This window comes from Mus pahari, chromosome 18 (assembly GCF_900095145.1).
Source record: "Mus pahari chromosome 18, PAHARI_EIJ_v1.1, whole genome shotgun sequence".
Lineage (NCBI taxonomy): Eukaryota > Metazoa > Chordata > Mammalia > Rodentia > Muridae > Mus > Mus pahari.
Window position 1 is genome coordinate 33186408 of NC_034607.1, and position 25070 is coordinate 33211477.

At 45.3% G+C, this 25070-nt stretch overlaps 1 protein-coding gene across 1 annotated transcript in view; it reads right to left on the bottom strand.

Moving 5' to 3' along the window:
• Positions 1–300: 300 nt before the first annotated feature.
• Positions 301–25070, bottom strand: part of LOC110335484 (protein THEMIS3) — a 42897-nt gene continuing 18127 nt past the window's right edge. Inside the window, exons 3-4 of the mRNA XM_021217660.1 lie at positions 4148–4621; positions 301–1328 (exon numbers count right to left, since the gene is read on the bottom strand). Of these exons, the coding sequence (XP_021073319.1) occupies positions 301–1328; positions 4148–4621 (1502 nt within the window). The remainder of the gene's footprint in view (positions 1329–4147; positions 4622–25070) is intronic.

The following is a 25070-nucleotide window of genomic DNA, read 5'->3' on the forward strand; positions in this document are numbered from 1 at the left end:
ACCTGCTTGAGTTCCAGTCCTGACTTTCTTCAGTGATGAACAGCAATGTGGAAATATAAGCCGAATAAACCCTTTCCTCCCCAANTTGCTTCTTGGTCATGATGTTTGTGCAGGAAAAGAAACCCTGACTAAGACAGGGGCCAAGTGGTCATGAACTCAAATCTCTGAAACTCTGAGCCCAAAGGAATCTTCCCTCCCGCCTCCCAGCCCCCATGAGCTGATTGTCGCAAGCATTATGTCACAGTAACAGAATGATAACACAACATATAGCAAACATACAGGGGTGATGGACATCATATCTCAACACCTGTGATTTCCTCTGGGCCTTCTGGGCTTTGGAGCAGGTGGCGGTGGACGGCGAACAACCAAGCAATTACTAAAGGCCAGAGATTCTTTAGTGACCTCCTGGATGTTCTGGAGAGGCTTGTATCTCTCTTTCCCGACATCCGCTATCCACGAACGCTCTTCTACCACTAGCACCTCACAGCTTATCTTCTCAATCGGGATTTCAAACGTGGCTTCTGGCCACTCCCTGTACATGTCTGCTGAAGAGATTATGTCCTCCAGTGATGGTTCATCTTTGGCTATGAGGCATTGTTCAATGATGACATTTTCAATTCTCAGTTCCTTAGTTCCGTACAGAGGGTCTCCAGTCATGGAGGGGTCGGGGCTGACCACTCCGACGTGGCACGGCAGTCTCGTGACTTGGCATAGCTCCTGCAGGGTCCCCGGCCTAGCGCCGTCAAACAGCTCCAGGAACTCACCTACAGCAAACAAAGGCAGTTTGACGGGGGCTTTGGTGGCAAGGTTCAGGCACTTGAGCACTTCCACCCTGTGCAGCTCACCGTGAATCTCGGCGGACACTACAGTCTTCTTCAGGGCCAGGAAGCACTCGTTGGCTGCGAAAGATGCAAAAGGTCCCAGGTAGGAGGTGTAGTCCCTGGAGGCCTGGAAGCAGAGCTGTCCATGTTTCATGGCAGCAGCAACATCAGAGACAGCATAAAAATAACGACCTCGCCTCAGCACCACACCCTGATAGGTGTATGGGACGAGAAAACACCTTCCTTTCTTTCCTTGGGAAATCTCAGTGGCAACGAATTTTTTCACCTCTTCAGTCTTGAGGATGGTTAAGAGCTGCCCGCACTTCAGGGGCTTTGGGTAACCCTTGTTCTTCGACTGGACCACATTCATTATTTTAACTCTCACTGGGAACCTGCTTCCTTCCATGCTGTACATTTGTCTCATCGTTGTTCTGGGCTTGCGATCTAGGTGGGCAATCTCAGCAACATTGATGTCCAGATCGGAGGGGATGCTAATCTGGGTCTCACCTGGGAAAGTCAAAAGGGAGACAGTGTGAGGCTTTTGAGAAAGGTGGTGAGTCTGGAAGGAATTGCTGATGATAGATTCACGTGGTAGTTCGGGCATCTACACTTTACAGCCCTCTTTTATGGGCTGTAACGTGCCACCTGATAGATTTGCATGAGATGTTAAGGTGAATCCAGTGGCAAGAGGGCTCAAGGCCTCCATTGCTGTGTGATCTGTCAATGTGTCTGGTCCTGGAGGGCAAATGGAATAGTGAAGTTGCTTTCTTTATAAAGGATACCAGGGGTCCTTCTTGAAAGAATGGACACAACTGTGTGTGCTGTAGATCCCACACCCATTGCCCTCACCCCAGGCAGCCAGGGAAGCTCTTGATGTCTTTGTCTGGGGTTAAGACTTGGAGATCTAGCTCTTGGAAGAATCAAGTGCCCCCAGAATAGGACATTTGAGAAGAATTTAGCACAGGACTGACAATAAGAATCTATACTCTTCTTCAGAGCCAGGAAGCACTCATTGGCTGTGAAAGTTGCGGTAGGAATCTCTGGGCAGAAGACAGGAGACAGCCCCAGAAGACAATTACCTTCCCTTGTGCAATCAGCAGAACCCAGGCCAGCCTGGTGGGAGCAGAGGGCAGCAGTGTGGTTGGAATTCCTCTTTCTCCCTCACACTCCTAAATTCTCTTAGAACTTCCATGTCTTGGTTAGCTATTCAGTGAAGCAAGGAAGGTGGGTTGATACCATCTTCACAGGCCAGCCTCAGTCTCTGGGACTGGATGAAGAGAGAACAAAGTGGTGGTCCCTAGAGAGGGATCGGGGCGAGAGGGGGGGGGTATGCGATTTGCTTGGGGCCAGATAGGAAGGTTTAGGCACATGTGTTTCTGCATGACTGTACTACAAACAAATGAGTAGGAGCTTATGAAAATGTGGCTGTGGCCTTGAACTCAGCATCCTCCTGCCTCAGTCTCCCAAGGGTTGGGATCACAAACTTACAGAGATTTCTTTTGCTTAAATTAAAAAAAAAGATTTACTTTATTTTTACTTATATGTACAAATATTTTGACTGCCTGTATAAATTTGCCCCCTGTGTGGAGACCAGAAGAGGACTAGAGTTACGGACCATTGTGCGCCGCCTGGTGGGTGCTGAGAACAGAACGGACCCTGGTCCTCAGCGAGAGCAGCAAGTGGTCGCATTAGGGGGATCTCCATGTATTCTTTTAAATTTCAGACATTCCAAATGGAAGGTGGGTTTAGACCTAGGGCTTCACGCAATGCTAAGCATGTGCTCTACCACTAAGCCCCAGCCCCAGTCTTGCCTCATTATTTTTTTTAGCAATAAACACTGTTCACTCATTCCAGTAGAAGCCATATGCTAGAAGCCTCAGAAGGCAGAGTAAGACGAGGGGAGAAGCTGCTCGCCAAGAGCAGACTGGGAAGAGGGCTGAGTCTTAGAAGATCAGGTCAGAGAGAACTGCACACAGGTGAGTGACGCTCCTTATCCCGGTCCCCTTGGGTCTGCGGTGCTAGACCCTTCTATCATACACACAGCTGTTGTCGTCTCGTTACTCAAAAGACCAAGAGGATTGAGAATGAAGAACAGACATGCGCTATGGAGACAGTGTGGAGTCCTTCTAACTATAGCTGATAAAGCTGTAGCGCAGCAAACCAAAGCAAGGTTCCTATTGGAAACCCAACAATGGAGACCAGGAACCCTCGTGCCTGTCCGTGGAGATAATAAGTCTTTTACAGATATTGCCTACTTAAAGGGATCTTCCAGTGAGTGAAAATTTAAGGCTGCTGTAAATTCATGTTTAATATAAGGCAGCATTTCCTGCAATGGATGATTAAGTGATGGGGTCTGTGAGAATATGGACGAGTGCGCTAGAGTCTGGCTTTCACGTGGACCGTAAACAACCCTGTAAAACTAATGGGTGGTGAGGGACTAGATTGTATGATAACATAAGAAAATACATCAATAATAAATTTTCTCAAAGGAGAGACTTCTTTTTTTTTAATCCGCTCACAAACCCACCTGGCTGCCACCACGGTATGGATATTTATTAAGGGAGTCAAATTAAAGTATCTTAGGTCTACTACAGGAATGTGTTTAAATATATATGACGATAAGAATGTAATGATGGCCGATGGGATGGAGCGGATATGTAATTCAGAAAATAAATCACCTCTTGGGGTGGGGGGGACAGTGTGTCTTCAGCATCTAATAGTTCTTCATAAATCAAGGGGCGAGGCCAGTGAGGTGAGACCTAGCCAGTTTCTGAAAATGGGATCTTTGCAGCTGTCTCCGGGGTTCCTCACCCCACCAATCTACAGATCCATGGGCCTTGGTAAGTTGCCCGCCCAACCTGGAGCCACTGCTCTCTATCACTTGCCCTTCGAGCAAATACCCTTCCATGCCTGTAGGGGGCAGTGTCCTTGCTTTCATCGTCTCTGGCATAGGTGCTTGAACATGATCTGAGCCTGTCCCGCAAGACTCCTGTTCTAAAAATATGGTCCTTAGAGGGGTGATGATGTTGAGTAAGATATGGTGGGATCAAGGCAGTTCTAGTATTACACTGGCTAGTTCTTTTCTCAAGAGAGGGCTGTAGGACAGCAATATTGCCTCCCTGCTATGGCTTCCTGTCTTACCATGTGATCTTTCTCTAGTGCAAAAACCCTGGCGTGACTCCACCACCGTGAAGTTCCGCCCGAGCTGGTGCCGCGTCCTTTCGCTCTCCAGAGAGCTGGTTTATAAAACCTCATTTTTGAGTTTTTTGTCCTAGGACTAGAAAACAGACGAACACACGCGCCAAACTATTTTTTGCCTTACGTACCTAGCAGATTTGCCGTCACTGAGAAATAGGGATGCAAAACTAAATGTCCACTAAAGTGCTCTGGAACCAGGGGGCTAAGAAGCCTCAGGCGATGTCCGGTCTGCATCCTAACCCTGCGTTTCCTCCCTGCAAGCAGCTTCCACCTCACGATGGTGTCAATGGAGTAGAACTGGTCGTCCTGGCACTCCAGGAAGTGGCCCCTGCAGTCCATGGGGAGGAGCACTTTCAGTGGTGGCTTCTTCCTCAGCACCTCGCATCGCAGCAGCCTCCTCCCCTGACTCTCTTCAAAGCCAATTAAGGACAGTGTTTCTCCTTTACTGAGCTTCATGGGCAAATTGTCTGTGGAGATGGGGATAGAGTTCTGGAAGCGCGGAGGACTTCTATGGGCCACAGGACTCTGGGGAAGTCGGACAGAACGGATTAAATCGGCCACAGTTTCAAAAGAAACCGGGTCTGCCATCAGTTGGAAGTTCCCTGCAGAGAAAATAACAGAAAAGAGTGCTCAGGGTCTATCATGCGGGAGAATACTGGGACTGTGGCTCCAAACACCATACCATTTGGAAGTATAATGATGGCTATTATTACCCCCTTTTTTTGTTTTTGTTTTTTGTTTTTTGTTTTCGAGACAGGGTTTCTCTGTATAGCCCTGGCTGTCCTGGAACTCACTTTGTAGACCAGGCTGGCCTCGAACTCAGAAATCCGCCTGCCTCTGCCTCCCGAGTGCTGGGATTAAAGGTGTGAGCCACCACGCCCAGCTATTACCCTTTTAACAGAGCTCACTCACCGGCTGGATTCCATGGACATAGAGCCCCTTCCTGAGAACCAGCCCTTTTCCATCCTACAGACTTGGTCACAAATCAGGTCCTAGCATCTCTCCCCTTTGAGAAGGCTGCTGAGCCTTCCGTCTCCTCTTCCCAAAGGGCACCACAGATCTCCACCCGTGTTTAAACCACCTGGTGTCTTCTTGTCCTCACTCAGACCACACCTGTCTCTCTCTACCTCTGTTCCCTGCAACATTGTCTCCCGTCACTGTCCCCACAGTGGACCCAGAAACACACTCTCCGGGCAGTTTCTCCCGAACATGCTTCCATTCCCTCTTTGCTTGTCTGGAATTCATTCAGCTCCTCCTGTAGGGAAGACGGTGCCCTCCTGAGTGCACTTCTCCTCACCCAACAGTTAGACCTTTCTGGACTTACTGTAGAACTCAACTTTGGTTTAGCTCAAACTAATGAGATGATTAGGCTTCCTGGGACCCACGGTGTTGGAATCCAGCACCCTCTGCCCCTGTCCGGTCTGAAGACTACACCGTTGACCGTCTTTCCAGAGGGTGCCAGCACTTGCTGACTACGTTGCCGACTGCCTCAGCAGATCCCACAGGCACTGTATCCTGGATCAAGTCTCCACTTTTGTCTCCCTGTGTGAGTCTCATTGTGTAGTCCTGACCTGCCTGCCCCTGCCTCCTGAACGCTGATGTCAAAGGCTCCAGACATTACTCCAGCCTTCTGACTTTTCCTTCTTAAAGCCACACTCATTACTTGTTTTGCTTTCTAAAAGATTAAGCCATGAGCACGCACGCGCGCACACACACACATCAGAAAATACTACTGAAGAAAACAAGGCACATGCTTGGCACATGCTCAGTAACATGTTCACAGTGGTTTGGGCATGTTCTGTGTGTCGGTGTTGATCCACTGCACACAAATAATCCCCCAAGCCAATGACCCACCAGTCAAGAGTTGTCCATTTCCCAGGCCATAGAGACTGATTCAGAGATGGGCACATGATCCAAAGAGACTTTAGTCAGCATTCACTGGGACTTGGACAATATAGTAAGATAAGCTATGCAAGGATACATCTCATGACCATGCCCCCAGCCACACAAAGGAAGTTACACACAGTGCACAGGAATGGGGCCAATAGGTAACAGGAAGTTTAAACCAAAACCAAGCCATTTAGAGAATGAGAGAGACAGATGGGAGAGTGTTTTCCCCGTCAGTGCTGTAATAAACTGGGTGGTTTATAATCACAGTACACGAGATTCTATTTCCAGCACCGAGGGCTGAGAAATCTTAAATCAAGGTGTCAGTAGTAGACTTACTGCCTAATGAGAGACTGCTTCCTGGTTCATAGGTGGTCATCTTTTCCTGATAGCTTCACTTGAAAGGCAAGGATACTCTCTGGGCCTCTTTTATAAGGAAACAAATTACTGTCATCAGGACTCTGACTAAACATCTCTTAAAGGCACCACCTCCCATTACCTTGAAGGTTGGAGTTTCAGCATTTGAAGTGGGGGTGGGGCAGTGAACATTCAGGTCACAGTGAAGACAGAAAAAAAATGATGAAAGAAAAGCCTGAAATGATTGAGAGATGGCATCGGGCTCTGGTTAAAACTAGCTCTTCCCACCTCTGCATTTTGGCCACTTGAACCTGTGATTTCCCTTTTCTGTCTGAGCTGTTTTAAACGGCTTTTCTGTCAATTGGAACTGAAAGGACCCTGGAACCAGCAAGGGCTCAGATCTCAGTTCTGTCTGCCATGTCAGCAGTGCCTCACAAACACTCAGGAGTCACAGCAACTGCAGTTCAACCCAAGCAAGAAGTGTGGTAGAAACAACTGAATGTTTAGAGAACCAATTCTAGAGAAATGATAAATTTCCTATCATGCCCTCAGGTGGCTTGTTCTCCTGTTTGGTTTTCATATGTAGGCTTTTTTTCTTTGGATTTTTAAAATTTATTTGATTATGTATGTATGTATGTATGTATGTATGTATGTATGTATGTATATTTGAAATAGCTTTTTACTGTGTAGTTCTGGCTGTCCTGGAACTCAATATGTAGACCAGGCTAGCCCCCAACTCACAGAGATCCACCTGCCTGAGTATGCAACTCAAACTGAAGGTGTGTGCTGGGTTTCTCTGGTTTTATCAAAGCAAAAACTGATGCTTTTTATACTAAATGCTCAGACAACAAACAAAAAACAAACAGCAGAAAAAACCAACCACCCCCTCAACAAAAACAAAATTTAAAAACCAAAAACCTAATAGACCGGACCTCAAAACTATGAAAATGTTTTTTTTTTTATTTATTTATTTTTATTTTTTTGTTTTGTTTTTTTTTTTGAGACAGGGTTTCCCTGTATAGCCCTGGCTGTCCTGGAACTCACTTTGTAGACCAGGCTGGTCTTGAACTCAGAAATCTGCCTGCCTCTGCCTCCCATGTGTTGAAAATGTTTTCTGCATCAAAGAATTCTATCAGGAAAGTAGAGAGGCAAGCTGGGTGCAGTGGCAGATGCCTTTAGTCCCAGCCAAGGAGATCTCTATGAGTTCGGGGCAGCCTTCTCTGTCTACAGAGTGAGTTCCAGGACATTCAGGGATATGTACAGGGAGACCCTGTCTCAAACAAAACAAAACAAAACAAAATAAAACAAAAACAAAACAAACAAAAAACAAAGATAAAATAACAATACAATCCACAAAATGGGTTGAGAATGTCTAACCATTCACTAAGGGGTTAATAATATATAAAGGACACCATGACCCAACATCAGTGAAGCCATCTGATTAGGAAAGAGGGAAAAGGTGGGAACACACTGCTCCCCAGAGTGCACAGATGGCCAAAGCACATCGAAGAGTGGTCAAACAGGTCCAAAGGATGGAGTGATAACCACTGCACACCAGTTAGACTGGCGGGGAAAACCACAAATGGGGCTGGAGATGGGGCTCAGTGGTTAAGCTCTGCTCTTACAGAGGTCCTGAGTTCAATTCCCAGCAACCACATGGTGGCTCACAACCATCTGTAATGGGATCTGCTGCCTTCTTCTGGTGTGTCTGAACACAGCTACAGCATACTCATAAACATGAAATAAATAAATAATTCTTAAAAAAAAAGAAAGAAAAAGAAACACACACCACACAAACATACATACACACAGACCAAAGACACACTTACACACCTACCCACACACAGTGTACACACACACACACACACACACACACCAAGAAGCACACAGAATGTACCAGTTGTTGGTGAGGATGGGGAGGGATTAATGCTTGTGTTGCTGATGGGAACAAAATGTAATATGGCCACCACTGGAAATCAACACAGTGTGGTTCCTTAGATGTTAAACAGTGACTCATCATGTACTTAATGATTCTATCTCAAGGTGTGTGAAGGAAGAACTCCAAACAAGAGTTTACGCAGACATTTTTTTAAAAAAATACATTATGAATTATTCAGAGCAGTCAAGACAGGAGAAGTCCAAGAGAGTCTCTTTCCAGGAGAATGGATCAGGGAACTGGAGTCATAAAGACAGTGGGATGTGTTCCCAGATTGAAAAAAGCTTAAAAAAGAACCCCAAACAAAATCCCCTCCAACCCCCCCCCCCCCCAACCCAAACCTTCTCTCCCAGATAACAATGTTTCTCAGACTGCATCTATAGAGCTGGTGGATCAGTGGTTGTGGAGGGCAGTGGATGGGAAGAGAGGTTAGTAGTTAAGGGACGAGGAGGACCTCAGGCTGCTAACCAAAATGGCCTAAAACTGATTGGTGGTGGTAATCCCGCAATTGGATTCTACACTGGAAATGAGGGAACCATACTCTATGCAGAACGTGCCCTTGCAAAGCTGAAAAACGAACAAAGTAAAACACTACAGTAACTCCCCGACTCCAGCCACGTTTCTGGAAATACTACTTGGGGGGAGCATGCTAGTCAGAGGAGGCTGGGGGTGAGGAAACTGTGTGGCCTCCCAGCCCTCGAGGCCTTGCGTTTAAAATGCTTGCTTTCCTCCTCCACACAGCAGCTAGCTGCCAGCTGTCTACGTCCTGCTGAATACCCTTCGGCAGAGCGAGCGAGCAAGCTAGAGTGGAGGATGCAGTGGAAAGCCCTTCAGCAGAGCGAGTGAGCCGAGCGAGAGTGGAGAATGCAGTGGAGAGCACTCTGAGCGGCAAGCAGTTCCTTCTGTCACTGAGCTGCCGTCCTAGTCCCGGAAACTGTTGACTTGACATCGCTATCCTTGTTACCGGAAGGAGTTACTCAGCTCAGCAAGTGGGAAAATGCCCATCCACAGAACACACAGCATCGGATTCTGTCCACTCCAGAAAACTCAGGAGCTGCTGCTCTGTCCCCAGCTACCTTGACCCTTCTGTGTGGTGAAGCAGGAATGGGGGTCCTGCAGCCCCAGGCATTGCTGGGTACCGGCACCCATTTCTCTTTCACTACCATTGGGGTAACCCCTAAGCTTTAGCATCTAAAGAACCTCGTAAGGCTTCCCAGGCAGCAGAGAGCATTTATTAAGCACACAGTAAAGCCAGTCACCACCTGTCTTAGTTAGGGTCTTACTGCTGTGAGGAGATGCCGTCACCAAGGCCACTCTTACAAAGGACTGCATTTATTTGGGGCTGGCTTACAGGTTCAGAGGTTCAGTCCAGTATCATCATGGCAGGAAGCATGGCACTTGCAAGGCAGGCATAGTGTTGCAAGAGTGAAGAGTTGTACATCTTGATCTTCAGGCAGCAGAAGGAGACTGTGTATCACACTAGGTGTAGCTTGAACATAGGAGACATTAAAACCCACCCCCACAGTGACATACTTCCTCCAAAAGGCCACACCTACTCCAACAAGGCCACACCCACTCCAACAAGACCACACCTCCTAATAATGCTATTCCTTATGGGTCAAGCATTCAAACACACATGAGTCTGTGGGGGCCATACCTATTCCAACCACTACAACACCATGGTGTGATCTTTTGGTTTCCTTTAGTCTGTATCAGCCTGGTTTCAGCGGCTAGCCTTCTCTGCGGCAGGTTGGGACTATGAGGCCCCCAAGGTTAAGCAATGTGCTTGTCGTCTTGGGTCACACAGCGCAGAGTGAGCCGACATCCAGTTTGCTCTTTGCATTACACATTCCTTTTCCATGACAGCACATCGGCAACGTGGTCTTGGATAGTACAAGGAATTCTCTCGGAAAACAGGGTGCCAAAGTTTGTGTCCGTAAAACATCATTTGGCAGCAAGTGGCAGGCGACAAGATGTAAAGAACACTACCCTTTCCACTTCCCTCTGCACAGCAAGCCTGTGACCGGGGAGGCAGATGGTCAAGGAGAAAGGCAGAACCTCCAGATGGTGGCCCAAGAGCCAGGGTCACACCTGACCAAGTTAGGAAGAGGTTGAGAGGGAGCCTTGAGCCTTGTCCCCAGTGTGAGCATCTCAGACAGCTCTAAATCACAGAGCAGTTGAGAAGGTGTCTGAGTTAGGGTTTTACCACTGTGAACAGACACCATGACCAAGGCAAGTCTTTTTTTTTTTTTTTTTTGGTTTTTTCGAGACAGGGTTTCTCTGTGTAGCTCTGGCTGTCCTGGAACTCACTTTGTAGACCAGGCTGGCCTCGAACTNTTTTTCGAGACAGGGTTTCTCTGTGTAGCTCTGGCTGTCCTGGAACTCACTTTGTAGACCAGGCTGGCCTCGAACTCAGAAATCCACCTGCCTCTGTCTCCCAAGTGCTGGGATTAAAGGCGTGCCCAAGGCAAGTCTTATAAAGGACAACATTTAATTGAGGCTGGCTTACAGGTCCAGAGGTTCAGTCCAGTATCATCAAGGTGGGAGCATGGCCACATCCTGGCAGGCATGATACAGGAATTGCTGAGTTCTACATCTTCATCTGAAGGTTGCTAGCAGAATACTGGCTCCCAGGCAGCTTGGGTGAGACTCTTAAAGCCCATGCCCACAGTGAAACATCTACACCAACAAGGCCACACCCCCTAATAGTGTCACTCCCTGGGCCAAGTATATACAAACCATCACAGAAGGTGTGGATTGAGGCAGTGAGGGTCCATGGCAGCCTTGCTTGCCCAGACTGGAGCACCTTGGCCACGCTGGAGAGGGTGAGGCTGCCTCCTCCCTTCCATCGGCTGTTCCAGCAGCCCCACAGTTATGTTGGTGTGGGAGTTTGCTAGCTATCATTGTTCAGATGGTTTTGGAGATATTATGTCAAATGGCTCCTCCCCTCTTGTCTGATGGAGTTGGCTGGAGACTCAGTCACTGACTTGTGCTTAGGGTTGGGTCCCCAAGATTCCCCCAGACCATGTTACCCATGTTCAGGCCCGAGTTCTGGATTTCTTCATGGAAGCATAGGTAGATACTGCCCAGAGATTCCCAGCCTCACAGCTTTGTGCACAGCTGACTTCCCGCCTCTGGGCAAAGCTTAAACTCCATGCAGTCAAGTCAGGACCTGTGCGTGAACCTTATATGATACAGATGTTGGTGGAAGGCCCAAGGATGGAGATGTGATGTTAATCTCCTGGAGTCCAGCTTTCTGTGTCTCTGTGGGCATGTGCTCCTGTTCCAAAGACCCTGAGTCCCTCCTTGCTGGCTGGTCATGTCCTGCGGGTGAGGGCACTCTTTTAGTCCCTTATCTATCCAAGTCCCATATACGGGGATTGGAACATAATGCGATCTCCTCTTGATATGTGCAGGGATTTGATTCAAGAGTACTCAAGACCTTTCTATAACGTGGTTGTATTAATTCTGTATAACCCGGACCATCTTCCTGTTATTTCACATCAGCCCTGAAGGACCTGTTCCTGGTTTTCTGCTGCACTTCAAGGATTAATGACCCAGGGAAAGATTTACGTGCATTCTCAACATCGGCAATTGTCTTTAGAGTGTTTTTGATCTGTGCTTGGTTGGATGCCTTATATAGGAAACCTACGCACACAAATGGTCTACTGTTGCAGCTTAATAATGTGTATTAAATACTGTGTGCTCTCTAAGTCATCTAAGAGGTGAAACTGAAGGTTTAGTGACTGTAACCAATGGTTACAACGACTTGTACCATGGTTTTGGGAAGCTGTGCATCACCCTCCCTTAGGCCTGTCCAGTCTTTCATACCTTTTTTTTTTTTTTTTTCTGAGTCCCACTTCTCACCGAATGATTCCACATAACAAATAACAATGTATGCATCTGGACATATGCTTACTGGAGAGGTAATACCATCTTCAGATTTGTCTATTTATTGTTTTAGAGGGAATAGTCAAGCAGAAAGCATCTCCTGGTGCTCTGTGCCTGGGCCATACTAAGTGTGAGAAGCTAAATGACAAGCAACCCAGACAAGGTCCCTCTTCTCATCAAGCGTATATAGCCGAGTCAAGGAGACAGAATAAGAATTCGAAGTGACGGGTGTGGTAGTGGGATGTAAAACCATGCCAGGAAGTCTGGTAAGGTAGAGCAGGTTGAGACCCAGAGACACAGTGGGCACATACCTCTCAGCTCCCTGTCAGATGCCTGACTTGGAACACGTGCCGTGCTTCTCACATAAAAGAAACATGTTCTATAGTCACCTAGGCCCCAAACAGAGTTCTCTACGCTAACGAGGTCCCTGGAGACCCGGAGAGCTTAGCCAATCAGCTTCCCTTCCCAGACATTCCTCCCTGCAAAAGGTATTTAATCTCAGGCTCATTCTGAGAAGTTGGATATGGCTTTACGCATCTATTTTCCGGCCATGACAATAAACTGTTTAGAACTATGGACTGCCTGTTTCATCAAGAGCCACTGTAAGGAACAAAGGCGAGGTCTTTGTCTACAGAGCTGCAGCTTTATTCTCCCATAGAAGGCCTCTCTGTACTCCTAGTCATAACCTTGCTGTGTCAAGCCAAGGACAATCACCCCCCTTGGGACAAGCCGGAGCCCCCTTCTCCCCCAGCCCCGGGCCAGATGCTGTCCTCAGCCCGCAGGCTGTGACTCCATTCTCAACTCTCAGCGACACCTGGACATCCAAGAGTCTGAGAACCCCATAGCCCCAACCTTACTGCAGACTTGGGGACCCCCAAACCAGTTCCGGCTTTCCCACATCTCAGACTGTGCTTTCCCACCCTGAGTGGTCTCGGAAATTCCCTACAGCCCCCGCACCAGCCCAGGCAGCGTAGGGTAGGCACAGTTAAATTCTCTGTGGTCTGCCTCCCCAAGCTGCTGTGCCCTGCGGCAGAGAGGACGTGGGTCAACATGTTGCTGTATAGCAAGTAACTTTCACATGAAGTGCTGGATATGGCTTGATCAAAGAGATGTCCGGAGGGGGAGCCAACACCAATGGCCCAGCTTGGAACAATGGATGAGCAAAGAGGAGATTCCCACGGAAGGGTGGGGAGAGAGGGGGCTGACATGGCAAGGCCAAAGCATGGAGGGTGAAGTGGGGACAGGTTACAAAGGGATGTCATCAATAAGTGACTAGAATATAATCCATCTCCTGCAGAAAACAGGGCATACATAATACAACGTTTGGTCACTAAGCACTTCATTACTGAACATTTTGGTTGTCTTCAATTTTTTCATTAAGAACTACTGATGGTGAGGGACCCTAAGGGCTCTTTCCAGTCTCACATCCTCCTTACAGCTTCCCCCTCCTGCCCGGGGTCAAGGCTAGGCCAAGTTTCATTCTCCACCCACAGGAACATTCTTGAGTAAAAATTCTCAGGATGTACTGACTGATACTCCCCTGACCCTCTGCAAAGTCCCAGGTAGAGTTCAAATGTCTGTCATGCTTGCTAGCCAATAGGTTTGAAGGTCAATATGCTTAGCCAATACATTTGAATTGTAACCTTGCTGATGTAACCCGTGACCCTAAAAAGTCTAAAAATTGCTTGTAATAGCCATCCGGGGTCGCCTTCGAGTCACTCTCCTTGAGGGAAATAAACCTCTTGCTTTTGCATAGATCTGCATCTCGGAGTCTTACTTGGGGTCATCTCGAAATAAGGACCACTGACCGAGGGTCAGGGGGTCTTACAATGGAATATATTTGTTTATTTTGAAACTTCAAAGCCCAACCCTAGTGACACACTTATTCTAAAGAGGCCACACCTCCTAATCTCAAGTAGTTGCACTCCTTGATGATTAAGCATTCAAATATATTAGCCTATGAAGACTATTGAAGACTATTTTTATTTAAACCACCACATCACTAATATAAATTAATGCAGGCATGCATATATACATATGCATTGAGACAGTCTCACTGGATGACCAGGAACTTACTTTGTAGACCAGGTTAGCCTCAAATTGATAGCGATCTGCCTGCCTCTGCCTCCTGAGTGCTTGAATTAAAAGTGTGCGCTACCAAAACTGACTCCATCAAAGGTATTTTATGGGCCAGCATGATGGATCAGTGGGTAGAGGGGCTTGCTGCACAGACCCAAAGACCTGAGTTCGATTCCTGAAACCCATATTAAGGTGGAAGAGAGAACTGACTCCATAAAGTTGTCCTCCACACATGCACTATGGTACACACACACACACACACACACACACACAAATAGTAATTTTTAAAAAGTATCTTATGGTGTTTAATAGTGAGCAGTAAATTTTTTGAAGCTCGTTATTTTTGATTTAAAATTAATCCAACAGAAGAAGAATAAAACTTTTCCTATTGTCTCAGCTTCTCACTGGTTAGGGAACAAATTACCACAAATTTAGAACACAGTCTGCAGGTCAGAGGGTCCAAAATAGGACTGGTGGGGTTGTTGCTGTTGTTGCTTTTAATATTTTATTTGAAAATAGACTAACCCCCCATTCAATATATTATGATCATGGTTCACCTCCCTCATCTCTTCCCAGACCCTCCCCACCCTCCCACCCATCTGACCCCGGTAAGTCCTACTGTTGAACCTTTTACACTTGGGTGGATTTAAAATAGTGTGCTATTGTTTAGTATTTGTGCTTCCTTCATTGTGAAGGAAGGCAGATTTATATTCGTTGTTTATCTCAATTGCCTTTAAAAGTCAGCACTTAAGCTTCACATATTCAGAACCAGTTAATTTTCCATGGAGTTAATCAATAAGAATTAAAACATTTCATTGTTAAAAAGCAGCCGATCGCTACCGTTAAGTACAAAGAGATAAAAGGCCCTCTACAAGCTAGGAAAAATGTTTGCAGCTTACAACAAAATGGATGATTTAAACAGTTCTTACAAATCAAAAAGAGAAATAGAAATACTCGATTTAAAAACAAAAACACCGGGACAGCCAGAGCTATAAAAAGAAACCCTGTCTCAAAAAACAAAACAAACAAACAAACAAACAAACACCAAAAAAACCAACTCCCCCCAAAACAAAACAAAACAAAACAAAAAACTCCAAAACAAAAACAAAAGCAAACCAAGAACTGGCAAAGGCAGCCTGGCGTGGTGACATACTCCTGAAATCTCAGAGAGGCTGAGGCTGAGGAGAGTCAGTTGAAGCTGTTAACCTTAAAACATCAAGGAATGTAAATAACACAGGTGAGTAGCCAGACTGCAAGAGTGGGATAAGCCTGTGCCTCTGTGAAACGCTCTAAGGGATTAAAGCGAGACTCCACCATTCATCCGCGGAGGACGAAAGAAATTTGTTCTTATATAATCCGGAGTGTTCGAATTCTCAGAATTCACACCGAAAATTTCATGCGCTAGTCAAGTACGGATCGTTCCATCCTTGCGAGTGTTTGTCTCGCCTTTAAGCTGTGTAGAACCATAGTGGTATGCAGCAGTGGGCCAATATCATTATGTATCTGTCCATTGTCAGAGTGGACAGCACCCCTAGAGCCTTCTGGATGAAGATGGCGTGTTCCTGCTGAGTGTCCAGCCGGCAATCGTAAGAGGGTCACGTACATGTGAGGGTAGGGCTGGTGGGGGGAAGGTCTGCCCTTTCCACCCAGTTTTGTTCTGCTTTGCTTCATTTTAGGTAAAACCTCTCCATGAGTAAAGGGAGAATTTAAATGTGGGCAACATTTTCCTGACACATCGGTTTCTATGTTTAGGAATTTATCCCGAGGAAGTCATTAAAGCCAGGCGTACACAGTGCTCACGGCTCCTTCATTTGTGACCGGAAAAACGTGCGCTTGGTTCGGCTACTGGAGGGAGTTTAGCAAGCACTGGTGTGGCTCCAACATGGAATCTTATGCGGATTTTAACAATCATAAGCAGACTAGACGCTCACAGAAGAAGCGGCTCACGGTACTTTGAGAGGGAAAGACTGCGATGCAGAACCGTACTAGCAATGTGTGTCCGGGATTGAGTTTGCATTCATCAAAGGCCCAGAGACAGACAGAGAAAAAGACTGTAAGAGTATATGCCAAATGCCAACCATGCTACCCTCTGGCTACACAACCCGAGCTCGGTCAACACAACCTGGGTGTAGTTGACACAACTCCCACGTGGTCTTCTTTCTTCCGTGTTTCTCCATATTTTTCTAGTTTTGGTTTATAATAAGCTCATAACAGATTCTCTTCCCTCAGTGAATAAAGCTGTCTAAGCTTTATATTTCTTGTAGTTTGTCTTGCATCAAATAAACACAATGCTATAAAAATACCATGCGACAAAGTCGAAGGCTTTCCTTCCTTCCTACCATATATATATGTATATATATTAAATGTATGTGAGTGCACTGTTGCTGTCTTCAGACACACCAGAAGAGGATATCAGATCCCATTACAGATGCTTATGAGTCATCATGAGGTTGCTGGGATTGAACTCATAACCCGTGGAAGAGTAGTTAGTTCTCTTAACTGCTGAGCCATCTCTCTAGCCCCTCGAAGACTTTTCTTATTTGCAAGAGAAGCATATTCAAAATTATTTTTAGGCAGAATTAAGGTACAACTTAGTACAGAGTATTAAAAAAAAATCTCAATTTTAGAACCTCATTTTTCAACATCACACCTGATTAGTTACAACACACAATAGAGGACTTTCCTGGCCTCAGAGTCCCTGGATGGTGGTTTTCAGAAACATGTAATCTGAAATCAAAACCATCTTGTTCATTTTTTGTTTATGCTGCAATTTTAAAAATTAAATTGTTTAAGGAGAAACTGTTTGAGTAAGCACCATGTCTTCTTTTTTAATCCGATTGTAGTTTCTAAACTCACTTTTAATATACAAAGAAGTTGGAAATTAGCCCGATACCCAGTGGGGCAGAAAATTTACTTATCTTGATAAGAAAAAGAAAGAAGTTGGGGAAGCTGCCCAACCTTACACTAAGAAGTGACAGTGAAGTGCTTCTTGCAGGAATGACTTAATCTGGCAGCTCTCACGGCTGTTTGTGTCACTGCTCTGCTCTGTGCCTCACTTTGAACGCATGCGCAAACCTGGGATCTCCTGCTTGTGTTTCCTGGACCCTCTTTAACAATCTCCACGTGCGTGCGGCTACGTTTTCCATCCCTGGCTTTTCCATGTTTCAGGAACATGTCACATGGTGGAATCACCTGTCAGCTGGAAATCACATCTTCAGTTTCTAATGGTTTCTAAATTCCTTTTATTTTATATTCAAGAGGATCTCACTGTGCAAGCCCAGATTGCCTCAAAATCACAGAGATCTGCACGCTTTTGCCTCTTGGGAGCTAGACTTAAAGGCAGAGGCCACTATATCCCACTGAATTTTAAATGTTGACGTGTTCTTTATTCATTAATATTTGCTGTCTCTGTTCCAGTCAGACACACTCCACCACTAGGGGGCAAGCTTGAGTCACTTCCTTTAAAAGTGTCCAGAGACGCTGGACAGGCAATGCAGCCATTAGCCATGTCCTTTAAGGTGCAGGCAAGATATAACTACCTTCTCAGGCATTTTCCCCAGAGGTTGCCAAAGTTCCTTTGACTCTAAATATTATTGCCTAGTGGTCTCTACCAGATCTGTCCTCTGAGATTCTGTAAAGACAACACCTAGACCAGGGTGTTGGCAAACAGGAGAAGTGGTATGTGCGTGTGTCTATGTGTGTGTATTTATGTGTGAGTGTGTGTGAGTGCATATATGTGTGCATGTGCATGTGTGCATGCATGTGTGTGCTCATGTGCATGTTGTAATGAGATCATTTTACTCAATCTATTCCGCAGATGTATAATCTGAGACTCAGTGGTTCATGTTGTGCCCACTTGGCATCTCCAGCCAAGGTTCAAATTTTGCTCTCCATACATTATTTCTAAGAAAGCTACTAGATGTCTCTTGACCAAATTAGAGGGTGGGCCATAAAGAGAGGAAGGAACCAGGGAAGAGGCCAGGGTTGGGAGAGGGCTTCATGACAATGAAGAGGACAAGGGAAAAAGACAAACTAGATCAGCCTGAGGTGTTTGAACAGACTGGAAATAGAAACTGCAAATGATCGGAGGATAGATACTAAGGTACAAAAGATGATACAAAGATACAAAAATGATACAAAGAAAAAAAAAGCAAATGAGCTTTAGAGGTAAGAGAATCGTGAGTTTAAGTCCAACCTGGGCTACATAATGAATTCTAGGCCAGCTTGGGATACATATTAAGACCCTCCCTCAAATTTAAGTTTACAAAAGAAGAGTGATTTAACTATTCTACTATATGGTTCAGCTGCGAATAACAGAACCATAACTATGTAAATCCTGTTTGTGTGTGTGTGTGTGTGTGTGTGTGTCCCTAGACTAGGGTAGGAAGATAAAGAGATCCACATCTCTGCCTTCTATAACAGAAACTATTTTGAAGTGGGACAGAAATCAAGGCCAGTGCAGTGGCCCTGCAAGTTCACTCTGATGACTCTGCTGAGGATTGAACATACCCGGGAAAACATCGCGTCTGTACTGAACCTGCACAGACTTTATTTCTTAATATTCCCTAAACAACACAGCCCAACAATGATTCTAAGTATTTACATTGTATCGGGTAGTGCAAGTCACCTAGTGACAATTTAACATGTTATATATATATATATATATATATATATATATATATATATATATCATGCAAATCCTGTGCACTGTATAAAAAGTACTTGGATACCTGTAGGTTTTAGTATTCACAGAGGGGTCCTTGAATAAATCCCAGTGGAAACCAAAGGATGTATTTTACTTAGAAATATGGAGACAAAGCAGGAAAATCTAATAAAGTAGTTGCTTTAAGGAGTTAGAACTGGGGTAAAGAAAGAAGTGTGTTTGTGTACATGTTTGGGTATATGTGTATGTATGAATATATGTATGTATATGTGTATGTATATGTGTGTGCACATATGTGTGTCTGTCTGTGTATGTATGTATGTGTGTATATGTATGTATGGGAGTGTATGTATGTATATATGTGTATGTATGTGTATGTATATGTGTATGTGCATGTGTGTATGTGTGTGCACATATGTGTGTATGAACCGGGTGGTGGTGGCACATGCCTTTAATCCCAGCACTTGGGAGACAGAGGCAGGGGGGTTTTTGAGTTCAAGGCCAGCCCGGGCTACAAAGTGAGGTCCAGGACAGCCAGGGCTATACAGAAAAACCCTGTCTTGAAAAAAACCAAAAAAAAAAAAAAAAAGAAACATATGTGTGTATGTGTATGTATGTATATGTATGTATGTGTGTATATATATTATGGGTGTGTATGTATGTATATGTGTGTATGTATATGCATGCATGTGCATGTGTTTGTGTGTATGTTTGGGTATGTATATGTATGTATGTATGTGTGTATATGTATGTATGGGTATGTATGTATATGTGTGTATGGGTATGTGTGTATGTGTGTGTGTATGTGTGTATATGTGTGTTTGTGTGTATAACTTCATGGAAAGGGAAAGAAATAAGAAAAAAGAGGAAGAGAGGGAGAAAGGGAGAAAGGGGAAGAAGAGAGAGCAAGAGGGCTGGTACATTAGTTCACATAAAGATAATCACAATTCAAAGCAGTTTAGTGAATGCACTTCTTTAAAGCACTCCCATCTTTTTAAAATAACATTTTAAAAAATGTGTGTGGCTATTTGCCTACACATGACTGCACATACATGCAGTGACCATTGAGGTGGGAAGAGGGCATTGGGTCCCCTGGAACTGGAATTCCCCACAGTACTATGTCACCATGTGGGTTCTGGGAACAGAACATGGATCCTTTGGAAAAGCAGACAGTGTTCTTAAGCATATTACCATCTTGCCTGGCCTGGGCACTCACATTTTAAAATGAAGCAGCATTCCCCCTTAACTTAAAGAAATGAATCAGATCTTGCAGAGCCAGGCTCTGAGGATTATCCAGTACATAGCAGGCTACAGGCTAAAGGATGGGAAGTCAAGACAGTTGAGAGTGATCAGTGGGATGTGGTGGAGGGGAGAGAGCATGCTTGCCTAGCAGGCGAGGCCTGGGTTCCAACCCAACACTAAAAGAAAGAAAGATCCACGCTGCTTGGTCAGCCTCCATGCCTCTAGAGACTCGTGCAAAGCCCCATGCAGGCAAGTGTGGAAGTATGCGATCTGGCTGTGGGCAAACCTGGGCTACCTATGGAAGAGGATGAGGATGGGCAGGAATTAGGCTGAGACGGCTCCCGTGCTTCTTCTCTTAGTAGTAAATGTCAGAGGACATTTAGAAATTCAAGTGTGGAACACCAGGCTCAGTGTGGACCCCAGCCAGATGGCTTCCTCCCTGAGCACAGGTGGGGGTTACCAAAGCTGGGGATACTCCCTGAGCACAGGTGGGGGTTACAAGGCTGGGAATGCAGGCGCTTTCTTAACATCATGATGGGGGCCATTGATGGGTACCTCCTTGTGGAGAGCAAACAGCAGAAGGCAGGGGCTCTCTGTGCCCTATAGTATGGTTGTTTTACCTCTGGGACCATATCCCCAGGCAACAATATGACACCTAGGGGGATCTTGTCCAAAGACAGGCATGGCATGTTCCTGATAATGGCTAGGAAGAAAACACAATCATTGTTAACTCTTTGTCTTTGGGGGATAATTTTAATAGCAATGTAAAATAGTCACATATGACTGTATATTTTTTTGTCTTTGTTAAAAATGTGTGGCATTAAAAAGATATTTACAAAGAATTTTATTTGATACTATGTTAGAATGTTAGTGGCAAATAAAGTGATGTCTGCTATTAAGGCCTATATTTGACCTACTTATACAAGTTCTCTTTGTGGATAGAAGACACGCTTTAGGTTTGGGAGTAGAGACCTGAAATCATGAACATCAGTCAGCTTTGCATTACTACGTCAAGATACGAAAGTCAAGCATCTCACAAAAAGGGCATGCTTGTTTCATCTCAGTGTTGGCGTTTCAGCTCACGGTCTAGGCCACTGTTGCTTCTGGCTCTGTGGGAAGACGACACAACTTAGTGGTAGCTCATGGGACAAATGTGTTTACCTCATAGATCACAGGAAGCAAAGACAGAGGGAAAAGAGGGGCTGGAGTTTCAACCTTCTCCTCAGAACCCTCAATAACTTCCACTAAGCTCCACTTTCCAGGAGTGCTAAGGGCTGTGGCCCAAACCTTCACGAAGCTTTTACGGAACAGTCCAGACACAAATGACAGAGATGATTAACAACAATGAACAATCATGACAGTTTACTACAAGAAAAGTTACATGGATACTGTGTCTCTCTCAATGTTACTTTTCATTTAAAAGAAAGACTTTGTAGCTTTCCATTGGCTCCTTAAAGTTACTCTTGTGCTTTGAGACCATTAGGGAAATAAGGCCAGTTAAAACTCAGCACTGTGAGACTATGACATTTTATCTGATAACTCAGATTATAAAATCTTATAATCATATATATTTTAAATTAATTGATTATATATGACATATATGATATATAATATATATCACCATAATATATTATATATAATTACTTTATTATTTATTTTAAATTTTATTTACTAATTTTATTTATTTTATATATTTATAATTTATATTTATTTATGATTAATTTATTCCATGATATATGTATATATTCCACTATTTAGATATACACATATATACACCTGTGATGGACTAAATTAATTGGCTCAAAGTGGTTTCCATGCAACTGAAGTAACAAAATCTAGGAGGGAGGTGGCTGGGGGGGGAGGAGAACTAATCTACAGAAGAAACAAACCAACCCAAAATACCCCACTAAAACCAAAGCCAAGCAAATGAACAAACACCTGGAACCAGTCTGCAAACTCCCACCAGGGGCAGGAGTGATTCATCTTTTTTTGGCACCTGTTCCATTCCAACTTTATGCAATGAAAGCATAGTTGCTTGTGAGCAGAGAGTACAATTAACACTTACAAGCGAAACGAGAGCGCCGTAGGTTTATGCCGCTGAAGTAAAGTTACTAACGTAGACCTCTTCAGGGACAGCCTGGCTCCTTAACCCATCTCTAACAAGGGTGGCTCATTTTCTTCCCAGGCACTTATATCAAATGCAGAATTTTTTATCAAGTGAAACAGAAGTCCCAAGTCTACCCTCAGAGTTATTGTGCATTTCAAATTGCTATCCATTGTCTTTTCCAGAGACTAGGAAGCTGCAAACTCATTCAGTGTTTCTAGAAGTTACCGTGCCACTCCTTTGAAAGTGGATCAATAAAGCTTTCTATTAGATTTTTCTCCCAGGTACACAGCCGTCGTAATTAACAACCTCAGCTGTCATTCAAGCCGGAGCTCATCAAATCTAAAGACCACAGAGTGTGTCCTCCGACAGTGCCGTGTATGTCTTCCTGAAAACAAGATAATGCCAGGCCAACGGGAGACCTATAAATATTGCATTCAAGAGCACTGACGTTGACCTATACTGTCTGACAGAAACATAAAGAACGGATGGCACTGACATGTTCTTCTGTGATTTCTATTCCCAAAGGTAGCAGCTTCAGGCCCTGAAAGGCCTTATACCTATCACGACTCTTCTCTTACCACACAGGAAAGGCTAGAAGGCTTTTCCCCCTAGCCTAGTTGATAAATTGGTTCACACAGATGAGCATGTCTTTCCTTAAGCCAGAGAGATTTCCCAGAGTTGAAGATTCTTGATACTTCTTAAACCCACCCTCTCCTCTCCAGCTGCAGAAGAGCCCTAGACACACTCATACAGCACCAGGAGGACACAAGGCTTTCATAGATCACATAGGAGGATTCCAAAGGCACACAGACTGAGAAATGCCCAGGGCAGTCGCTTCCCTAATACTGCACAGGATCACAAGATGGCGCTGTCACCACAGCAAAGGTGCTTAGATCCGTTCCCTGCTGCGGAATTCCTGGTGGAGACTCACCTAGGCCCAGGTAGGAATGACGCCCTGTCCTGGTTCCATGTTTGGGGATGGTTGTATAATGAAAGTGTCTGCTTTCAGTTTGGGACTCGGCCACTTTAAAGTGTTAACAAACAGTACACCCACACCACAGGAAAGCCCATCTATCAACATAGTTTTCACACCGTCGCTCTGGGCGGCATCAAATTCTCTCCTCCATAAAGAATACACAAATGGGGAAAATAAACTGTACTTAAAACTTTGGAGCATTTTTTTTTTTTGTTCCATAAATTCTAACCATATCCTAATCATAATTTTCAAAGTAGTAGTTTTATTTTGACTATTCACAGTTCCTTCCATCCAATTCACCTGCAAAGCCCTTAATCAGCATCCCAGCTGGGCTGCCCAGTTTTCTTTTGTCAACTTGATGCAAACTAGCTTCATCTGAGAAGAAGAGATCTCAGTTGAGGAGATACCTCCATCAGCTTGGCCTGTGGGCAAGTCTGTGGGGCATACTCTTGACTGATGACTGATATGGGAGGGCCCAGCTCCTGGTGGGCAGGGCTATCCCTGGGCTGGTGTGGTCCTGATGCTGCGAGAAAGGAGCAAGTCAGTAAGCAGGACTCCTGCATGGCCTCTGCTTCAGCTCCAATTTCCCTTCAGTAACAGACTCCAATTGCAAGTTGAAATAAATCGTTTCTTCCCCAAGCTGCTTTTGGTCATGGTGTTCACCACAGCAATAGGAACCCTAACCAAGGCACAAGGACAGAGCTCACGCAGGAAGACTGGTGAGTTTCCTGACAGCTCATTACAGCACAATAGTCACATAAGGCAAATCGCCCGGGAGTTTACTTGCTGGGCGGTTACCCCCAGACAAGGAGGTCTAGCACACATTCACTAAGTCCTGGAGCAGAAGAACCTAGTAGGCAAGTTCCTGTGCCACTCCTTTTTAAAGTGTATCACTAAAGCTTTTTGTTCGGATTTTCTCTAAGGTACCTGGCAGACAGGGGTGGGGAGGCTTCCGGAAGCTTCCAGCTGGGAAGCGCGGCAGGTGCTCACCCATGACTCCTGGTGCGAGGCCCACACCCACCTTCATCCCCACCTGCCGCAGCACCTGTTCTGGGAGCACCTTCCTGTCCCACAAAGTGACTATATATACTTCACAGATTCCAACTGGAGGACAGTGACATGGCTGAGAACCTCTCACAGGGGAGCAGAATGTACAAAAGGGTGGTTAGTGAGTGAACAGGACAAGACGTGGTGGCAAGAGTCACACTGTCAGGGGCTGGAGAGATGGCTCAGCGGTTAAGAGCATTGACTGCTCTTCCTCAGGTCCTGAGTTCAAATTCCAGCAACCACATGGTGGCTCACAACCATCTGTAATGAGATATGATACTCTCTTCTGGGGTGTCTGAAGACAGCTATAGTGTACTTACATATAATAATAAATTTTTCTTAAAAAAGGGGGGCTCAGATGGCGAGATGGCTCAGTGGGCAGTGGGCAAGAATGCTGACTGCTCTTCCGAAGGTCCTGAGTTCAAATCCTCCAGTCTCCAGTGAGGTCTTGAGGGATCACATGACAACTTGTCCTATAGCAGCAGAGACTCTTAGAAAGGCTCGTGTGGAGGTAAAGAGATGGACAAGGGCACACACGGACTCCCAGGCATCGCTCCTTATGTGACTGTTGTGTTATATCAAGTTGTCTGGAAAAGCACCTTCTTCCCCTCTCCCTCTGGCCTTGTGCCTTGGTTAGAGTTTCTACCGCTGTGGTGAACACCGTGACTAAAACACAACCAGCCCTGTGGTGCACAGGCAGAGGCAGTAGCTGGGCTCTACAGTGTTCAGCCTTACCACTGCTCTGCAGATAACATCCTGTTTGTTACTGATGAAAGATGCTGAGGGTCGTAGTGGTTGTCTGCTTTGGTCCAGCATCACACAGGACACGAAGTTAAAAGGTTGGAAAAGGAGGAAGGCCTGGGGAG